This window comes from Physeter macrocephalus, chromosome 14 (genome assembly GCF_002837175.3).
Source record: "Physeter macrocephalus isolate SW-GA chromosome 14, ASM283717v5, whole genome shotgun sequence".
NCBI classification, from domain to species: Eukaryota; Metazoa; Chordata; class Mammalia; order Artiodactyla; family Physeteridae; genus Physeter; species Physeter macrocephalus.
In genome coordinates this window covers 12,083,741-12,093,024 of record NC_041227.1, presented here as the reverse complement: position 1 = coordinate 12,093,024, position 9,284 = coordinate 12,083,741, and the positions used below count along the sequence as shown (strand labels likewise).

Genomic DNA, 9,284 nt, shown 5'->3' with positions numbered 1-9,284 from the left:
CCCGTGTCCCCTGCACCGGCAGGCGGACTCTCAACCACTGCGCCACCAGGGAAGCCCAGGTCCTTCTTTTTAATGGTCTTATGTTTCCTCACCCCTATTTCCTTCTGTCCCTCGTGGGTGAGTGCAGTTGATGGTCTCTTAAAGCAGGGCTTCCAGAGCCAGCAAGACTGGTGTGTTCTATTTCTTTCTTATTAAGAACATGCACTTCTTTTTATGACCGTGAGCTTCTCACGAAAGTCTGCGGGGCCCACGTCCGGAGTGTCCCTTTGCAGGAGGGTCAGCCCACACTGGTATGAGCCCTAGGCAAAGTTGCATGATGTTTTCTCATCTAAAAAAAATGAAGAAAGAAATCCTGCTTTGCTGCCGCGGCTCCTCCTGATGTTTATTGAGCGTTTACTCTGATCCAATAAAGAAAGCACCGTTCTGAGCGCTTTGCATGTATCCACTCCCTGAATCCTCAAGTGACCCGTGGGGCATCCTGCCATTAGCCAGACTGTACAGATGAGGAAACTGAGGCAAAGGTACCCCACCAAGCAGAGGGGGTGGGCTCATACACTCACATCCACAGTACTGCGACATACTCCCATTTACTTGTGCTCAGTAAAATGGATTTATGGGTTAACTTATCCGGTTTTAACTAAACCAGTCCCACAACTAAAAAGGACAATTGGCTTACAGAGGATCAAGCCAAAAAAAAAAAAAAAAAAACCCAGAGATTGGAGATCAAACTAACGATGCAAGCCCAAGCGCACAGCAAGAAAGTGGCCAAGAAAAGACTCCCCCTCCTCCAGAAATAAGTCCCTTGTCAGCCATATTCCAAGGGAGATGACAGCCCTCTAATCAGATTGGCAAGAGGTCAAACAAAAAGATTAGAAAGGATCAAAGAAAGAATCAGAAATCAGGATTTGCAACCACCATCGTTCACTGTGAACTACACCTGTAAGTCATATTGTCCCCTGAAGTTCTAACTACTGAGGGCATGAAGCTATTACAAGCAGCTTCACTGTCAAACATTATTTTTTCTAGCTAGAACGTATTATTTTCCCAAGTCACCTTGAATTAAACTTAAAAACCTTTCTACTGGGCTTCCCTGGTGGCGCAGTGGTTGAGAGTCTGCCTGCCGATGCAGGGGACGTGGGTTCGTGCCCCGGTCTGGGAGGATCCCACATGCCACGGAGCAGCTGGGCCCGTGAGCTATGGCCGCTGAGCCTGCGCGTCTGGAGCCTGTGCTCCGCAACGGGAGAGGCCACAACAGTGAGAGGTCCGCGTACCGCAAAAACAACAACAACTACAACAACAACCTTTCTACTATACAGAAAACCATTTCACATTTTCCGAAGAACATTCGTGTTCTATCCTTCGCTTGACCCTCACCATGACGCCAGGAGTTAACTTCAGAGATGTTATTTCTGAAATTAGACAAGTAGGGGAAAATGAGGCCAGGAGAGTAGGACAAACTTGCATAAGGCGGGATAATCTGTAAGTTAAAAGGCTGGGGGCTTCCCTGGTGGCGCAGTGGTTAAGAATCCGCCTACCAATGCAGGGGACACAGGTTCGAGCCCTGGTCCGGGAAGATCTCACATGCCGCGGAGCAACTAAGCCTGTGCGCCACAACTACTGAGCCTGTGCTCTAGAGCCCGCAAGCCACAACTACTGAGCCCATGTGCCACAACTACTGAAGCCCGCGTGCCTCGAACCCGTGCTCCACAACAAGAGAAGCCACTGCAATGAGAAGCCTGTGCACCGCAACAAAGAAGAGCCCCTGCTCGCCGCAACCAGAGAAAGCCCACGTGCAGCAACGAAGACCCAATGCAGCCAAAAATAAATAAATTAATTAAATTAATTTTTTAAAAAAAGGCTGGGCCCCAAAGCCAAGACCCTGCACCTCAGTTTTCTCATCTGTAAAACAGGGATAACAACTGCCCTCTCTTCTAGTGTTGAAAATGTGTAATAGGTGCTCAGTAAATTGCCAGCAATTCTTATTCTAGGTCACTTTATTTCCTACTGTACCCAACGACAGAGATCAAAATAAGGGCCATTCTCAAACTGCAGATATTTCAGGGTCAACAAGGGCCCCAAAGACCCTTAGTTCCTATTTTCCTAGGCCCTTACCAGGAGGCATCTGGAAATCACTTCTGCTCTGACTGCCAAATTGCTTGCTTAATACTCTCTCCACAGGGGCTCACGTGAGAAATTTCCCTTCTAGCTGGATGCCAGGAAAGTCTCTGTCACCCAGAAGAACTGCTCAGCTTGTTCCTTTTTTGACAATGAATGTTAAGTAACTTAGGTGTCCTGCTCTTTTTACCTTGGCTGCCAGGAAGCTCAAAGCCCAAACAGGCAGATGTTTAAACGTGTCCACTCTATGTGCTCTTTAGGTTAGCATATTTGCTGAAAGTGGCCAAGTGACGCACTTCTGGCCAATGAGTTGGAAAGGGGCTTCTGGGAAAGGTTTTCCTCCACTAGGGAGGAGAGCTCCCCCTCACTGCCCTGGCCGAGCCCCTGTCTCCTCCTGCTTTGGAACACATGATGCCTGGAGCTGCTGCCATCATGGAACCATAGAGGGGAAGGCTGAGAGGATCACAAGAAACCAAATCAGAGCTCGGACATCATGAAGGTGAAATGTGATTCCTTAGAGGACACATCCTGACACAATTTTCAGGTGCAGGAACAGAAACCAAGCTATGCATTTTAAGCAGAAAGAAATGAGGGCCTTATCCAATCCTTGGAGGGGTTAGAAGAGCCTAGAATCACAGCTGCCAGAAAACCAAGAACACTGTAGAACTGGCCCTCCAGGGAAGCCACTGCCCCTGCTCCAACTGGGGAAAAGGAGAATCAGACCACCACCTGCCCGAGCTGATATTCTAGGGAAATGCTGCCCAAGCTGCTTCCAGGCCCTCAGAAGCTGTTGCCTCAACTATCAGCTACAAAGCCACCCCATCCTGCTAGATACACACCAACAACACAATGGATGCCCTTCCTCTTGACACTCAGAAGCTGGAAACCAGACCCTCTGCAAATGCTATCACAGAAAGTCAAACACAAACACGGCTGTGCTTTGCTGCAAAAACAGCACAAGGGTGGCCTCCCTCCCCCTCCTGCTTTCCAAATCTCAAGCAGCTGGAGCTGATCTTGGCCAATCATATCCCAAACCTGAGCTACAGAGGAGTCTGAGAAATGCAACTATTTGTTCTCCAGCCTCAGCAGGGCAGGAAGGCCAGGCAGAGGAGAGTGGGTACCTGACAAACACTAATCCACAACACCCACCTCCTCCAGAACACAGGTCCCTCCCCTCTGCAGCCATACCCTCAACCTCGTAGCTATACAGTCTCATTTAGAACTCCCCGACACAGGGAGATGAAGTGGAAATCCCAAATGTAGCAAGTGCCAGAAAATCCAAAGGGTCTAAGGCAGATGATTCAGAGAATTATCTGTGTCCAAGAGTCTTTGCTCTTTAGTCTTAATCTCCCATTCCAGCTGTACTTACTCGGATATTGACTTTTTTATTTATTCAGATTTTCCCATTTCATTCTACAGATTTTTTAGGACAGCTCTAATAATTTTAGGAAGACACAACAGAAGATCTCAAGAATCCCATCCCTTAATAATCATCATCATAGTAATATCCGTACCTATCACTTATTGAGTACCGACTATATGCAGGTATAGATAAGGAAACCGAAGTTCAGAGAAGTTAAGACATTTGCCTACAGTCACCCGGTAAGGGAGTGTCAAAGCCAGAATTCTATCCTGGAGTGAACCCTTAAAAGCTACCCTTGACCTTGGCGTCAAAAGCTCAAGGGACACCAGGCAGACAGGCAACATGTGAAGGAGAGTGACTGGGGAGTGATGGAGATGGAGGAAAACTAGAGGCTCCAGAGGCTGCTGACCTGGAAAATGGGGGCCCAGTGTTACCAACTTTTTAAGAGAAACTTTAAATCTAGACTTTTATGTGGACCTAATTGAAAAATAATTAAACTTTTTTTTTTTTTTTTTTTTTTTTTGCAAACGCCATGGAGGCCAAACAAAATATGCTACAGGACAAATCTGGTGCCCAGACCACAGTCTGAACCCAAGTTGTGCACCCCCCGGGCCGGTCCCCAGCCCAGAAGTTTCCTCCTGCCCCAGACACACCTCCCAGCCTTCGATGTGCGACTGCAGCTGCTCCAGGGCCTCCAGCTTCTCCATCTGTCTCTTGGTCTCGTTGATGTTGGAACAGACGGTCTTCATGGCCTGCAGGGCACTCTGGACCGCGGGGTGGTCGGGGTGCTTGCCGGGCGTCCTCTTGGCGAGTTCCTAGGGTAGAGGAGAGGGCAGGAATGAGGGACATCAACCCAGAGGGCAACAAACAGCCTCCAGGACACCCGGGCCTGAACCAAGTCCCAACTCTACTCTGGACAAACTGTGTGATCTGGAGCTGGAGAACATCACTCATTCATTCATTCATTCATTTAATAAATGTCCCCTGAGCAGCTCCTCCACAACAGGCAGTGTTCTAGAGTCTGCGGACAAATTTGTTAATAAAACAGAAAAATTCCTCATCTGGTGGCTATTACATTCTAATAAAGGAGGTGGGCCAAAATAAAGAAAAATCAGTGACAAATATTACAAAGACACATCAGAACGAGGGGCTAGAAGGTCTTGGGAAAGGAGGCGTTCTTTCAGATAGGGAGGTCAAGGAAGTCCCTCTGAGGGGGTGACATCTGAACAGAGAGTCTGGATAAAGCAAGGGAGAGAGTCCTGCAAAAATCTGGGGGAAGGGCATGCCTGGTAACAGGAACAGCAAACGCAAAGGGGCATGGTGGGAGCGTATGGGGTCTGGAAGGGAAACAGCCAGGAGGCAGTGCGGCTGGAGAAGAGTAAATGCGAGAGAGAAGGAGAAAGAAAGAGACAGAGACAGAGAGAGCCCGGTCGGCCAGAGAGGTGGCCATAGACACTGCCTCTCCCTAGCCCCCAGTTTTTCTCATCTGTAAAATGGGTATAAAGAACCCCTTGCCTTCACAGGGGCGTGGAGGAAACACGTAAAGAGGACAAAGAGGCCAGTCGGGGGCTTAATCTGCAAGCCCCTCCCCCACTGTTTCTCCCTCTCATCTCGCACCTCACCACCGGCACAGGCTGGGACACTCTAAAGGTCAGGCCGGTCTTAATCAAAGGGTTTCAGCCCCATAGTAAGTGTGATGAAGAAAGGAACTGAGACGGCAGAGACCAGCTGGGCCTCAAGATATCAGGGAAGATTTTCAGGCCGCATCACTCAACCGACAGGACAGCGCCGGCAGAGATAAGTTTCTCTAATCACCTGGCCCTGACATGCCCAGATGTTCCAGTATCTCTCCATCTCTCTGCTCCCTCAAAAATCACAGATATGACACTCCAGTGGGCTGGTTCCCAGTACAGTCCCACATGGGTTCCAGGGCTAGCTCCGCCCCTGGGCTGCTGGGTGACCTTGGGCCTCTGCGGCTGGGTGACCTTGGGCCAGATGCCCTCCATGCCAAGCCTCAGGTTCATCGACTGAAAACCAGTGACGTGGGGGAGGATGGTGACGATGAGCCTTCACTCTGTGCCTGGGAGGTAGGTTCTGTTATTATCCATTTAGCAGAGGAGGAGATGGAGGCTCAGCAGGACGGTCCAAAGGCTCCAACAAGTAAGAGGAGGAATGTGGATTTGAACCCGGTCATCCGGTTCTGCTCATGGTGAGGGGTAAATCAGACACTGCAGGAAACGCAGCTCCGAGGGAAAGTACAGCCTCAGTAAGCACTCAGTCTACGCTGGCCATTATCAGTCCTGCTTCCGAAGGACAATACACATTAGCAGGGCCCGCGAGCAGCAATGGGCCAGGCAGGTGTTGTTCTGAGAACGCCCTGCGGAGCACCAGCTCCAAAAATAGGTCTTCTCTAGTCACTTCATTTCTTCTCTGCCTGAACATGAACAGCCTCTTTTCTGGAGAGCGGATCCTAATGGCCCGAGGACCAGATGTTCTGTAACATCAGGACCCTGTGGGTTTGCTGAGCACCTGCCTTGGGCCCAAGGACAGACCAGAAAGGAAGCAAGGGGTGGGGAAGGATGGAGCCCTCTCTCTGGAGGCAACTGAGCTGGGAAAGGTGCTCCCAGGGAAGGGAGAGGGAGGGATGGAGGGAGGGAGGAACGGGGGTTGGGGGCGTGCACAAACAACAGCCCCAAGTGGTGAAAGCGCTCGTGATAAATCAGAGAAGGGGAAGGACAGTGTGGCCGGAAAGGCTTCAAGGAGGAAGTAAGACGGAGGCAGGCGGGTCACTGAGGGTTGAGCTTTTTGTACAAAGGGGACGTATTTCCATTCACTCCTCACTCAACAAACACAGACTGAGCAACAGGTAATGTGCCAGAGCACCGGGGTCTGGACAGAGACTGAGATGGCCCTCAGGGAGCTCACAGTCAAGAGAACAGTCCAAAAGTTGAGTATTACCACTAACAGTAATAATAAGAGCTAGCATTTAGTGAGCGCTTACGCTCTTTTTGAGCTCACTCAATCCTCACATCAGCCCTATGAGGTAGTTATTATTATCCTCATTTGACAGATTTGAGAACTGAGGCACAGAGAGGTCAGGTCATCTGCCTGAGGTCACGGAGCAGACTTGAGCCTAACCAGTCTGGCTCTGAGGTTAGTGCTCTGAACGTCTATACTATTTATAACCTTTCAGATAGTTAAATAGGAATACCTTCCTCTCTGGTAAATATAATTTATATTATCGATTAAGTGCTAGGTGAAACATCAGGCAAGTGAAGGGACAGAGAGTGAGGGAGGTGCACTGGTCCGAGAAGGTCTCTCTGAGGAGAAGGGCCGCAGGGTGGAGACCTGAATGAAGTAAGGGCACAGGCTATACAAACATCTGTGGGAACAGCACTCCAGGCAAGAGAAGAGCACAAGCAAAGGCCCTGAGGCAGTGAGAAACAGCAAGGAGGCCAGGGAAGCTGCAGCAGAGTGAGCAAGGAGAAGGACAGGTGCTGAGGTTGGATGCACACAGCAAACACAGATCAGGTAAGGCCTGCGTGTGGTCTCTGGGTTTCATCCCAAGAGCCATGGGGAGGTGATGGGGGGTTATAAGCTGAGGTCTATCACCATCCAATTTATTTAGCCTTCAAAAAACCCCTCTGACTGCCAAGTGGAAGATGCACTGGAGGGAACATAAAGTGAATGTAAAAGCAGGAAGACTGGCTAGTGGCTACTGCAATGGTCCGGGCAAGAGATGCTCAGGGCTGGAACCAGGAAGCTCTGTGCCCCACTCATGCATCCAGTGAGGCCTCCTGTGTACCTGGCCTCAGGCTGGGCCCTCTGTTGAGGACACAGATGACACAGACACTGCCCCAACTCTCCTGGAGCTGACGGCCTGCTTGCAGACATTTCCACAGATAAAACTACGATAGAAGCCTGTGACCTATGATGGGGAATTCAGTTGAACTCCCCAAAGCACCCCCAGCCCCATGCTCCAGTATAAGTAATTTTGAGCATCTGAACCTCTGTCAAGCCAGACAAGGCATGAAAGGGGAGTGTACCCAGCCAGCTCCCTGTTTCCTCTGAGTGAGCAGTGACAGAGGCTCAACCTGCCAAAGCAGATCCAGCATCCTCTCCTTCTAAAAGCAGGGGGTCAAATGAAAGCTTGCAGACCGAGTCCAACCCACCACCTGTTGCAATAAACGAAGCTTTACGCTCAGTCATTTCCCCGCTGTCCTCACTTCTTTGTAGCCACATCATCAGAGTGGAATTGTCGCGACAGAGACCATACGGCCTGTGAAACCTGTAATATTTACTATCTGGTCCTTTAAAGGAAAAGCTTGCTGATCCCTGGTCAAAAGCAACAGAACAGATTCTTAGCTGAGCACAAGGCCACCCGGAATAAAGGCAACATTCCCGTCCACTTGGACACAGGTTCTGATCACTGGGGTGTGTGCAGCTTCCGTCTTCCTTGCCCGTCTCCCCTTTCCCTGGGCTGGAACCTGGACACGGTGTGAACATCTGAGAAACCAGGGGTGGAAGAACATAAACCCTGGACTGCCTTGTACAGAAATAACATTACACGTTAAGTCACTGTTCTTTGAGGTCTCCGTCACTGTAGCTAAAATATATCCTGATACATGTGACAGATGAGGAAGCTGAGGTAGACCCAGAGGCGAGGTCACTTGTCCAAGGTCGAAGATTGCTAAGGGGTGGAGCCAAAATTCAAACCCATGAAATTGAAGTCCAGAGCCCACGTTTTTAACCAGTACTCCATGCTTCTCCAGCCTGTGTCCGTGGGATCCTACCTCCTCCCACCTCCCTCCACAAGTGCAAAGCCCTCAGCTCTCTTATTCTTGAGACCAAGAGCTTTATGGCCTGTCACACCCTGGGAGGCACTGCCACCACATCCGAAACCCCTGGAAGTTGGAATTTCAGCGATCTTCCACTGATGGGTTCCCTGAGGGGCTGCCAACACCCAGTAGCTAGTAAAAATGAGAAAAAGGTTATTTCCCTCTTCCACCTGGCTGCTCCCACCTCTCCTCCTGCCTGAGATCACTGCTGAGCATGGAGAATTGAAACTGAGCAGGACCTTCTGGCTAGGTTCCTGGCTGGGTCAAAACTGAGGGGAAGGTATTGGCTTTGGTGTCTTGGTTCACAAGGGAGTGTTGACTCCGCTCTGCCCAGCCACAAACTCAGGGTCCATTCCTGCCTCTGGGCCTTTGCACTTGCTGTGCCCTTTACTGGCACACTTTTTCTCCAAATCGTAAGAGGTGGTACAGTACTGGCATAAGGATAGGCATATAGGTCAATGGAAAAGAAGTGAGAGTCCAGAAAGAAGTCCTTACATTTATAGTCAATAAATTTTTAACAAGGTGCTAAGACAATTAAATGGGGAAAGGACAGTCTTTTCAACAAATGCTGCTGGGAAAATTGGGTATCCACATGCAAAAAAAAATAAAATTGGACCCCTTCCTCACACTACACACAAAAATTAACTCAAAGTGGATCAGAGGGACTTCCCTGGTGGCGTAGTGGTTAAGAATCCACCTGCCAATGCAGGGGACACAGGTTCGATCCCTGGTCCGGGAAGATCCCACATGCCATGGAGCAACTAAGCCCGTGTGCCAAAACTACTGAGCCTCCGTGCCACAACTACTGAAGCCCGCGTGCCACAACTCCTGATGCCCACACGCCTAGAGTCCGTGTTCAGCAACAAGAGAAGCCACCACAATGAGAAGCCCGCACACCACAATGAAAAGTAGCCCCCGCTCGCCGCAACTAGAGAAAGCCCGTGCGCAGCAACGAAGACCCAACACAG

General features: G+C 50.0%; 1 protein-coding gene across 3 annotated transcripts in view; it reads right to left on the bottom strand.

The window, feature by feature from the left end:
• The window catches only part of PREX1 (phosphatidylinositol-3,4,5-trisphosphate dependent Rac exchange factor 1), a 266,015-nt gene that overhangs the window by 130,644 nt on the left and 126,087 nt on the right, over window positions 1-9,284 (bottom strand). The window contains exon 1 of one of the 3 annotated variants that reach the window (XM_055090353.1): window positions 4,132-7,380. The exons of 1 other annotated variant lie outside the window; for it this stretch is intronic. In XM_055090353.1, coding sequence (XP_054946328.1) covers window positions 4,132-4,227 — 96 coding nt within the window. In that variant the 5' untranslated portion in view covers window positions 4,228-7,380. Of the gene's footprint in view, window positions 1-4,131; window positions 7,381-9,284 lie in introns of those variants that run through there. One more of the 3 variants, XM_028499708.2, reaches the window with a different exon arrangement.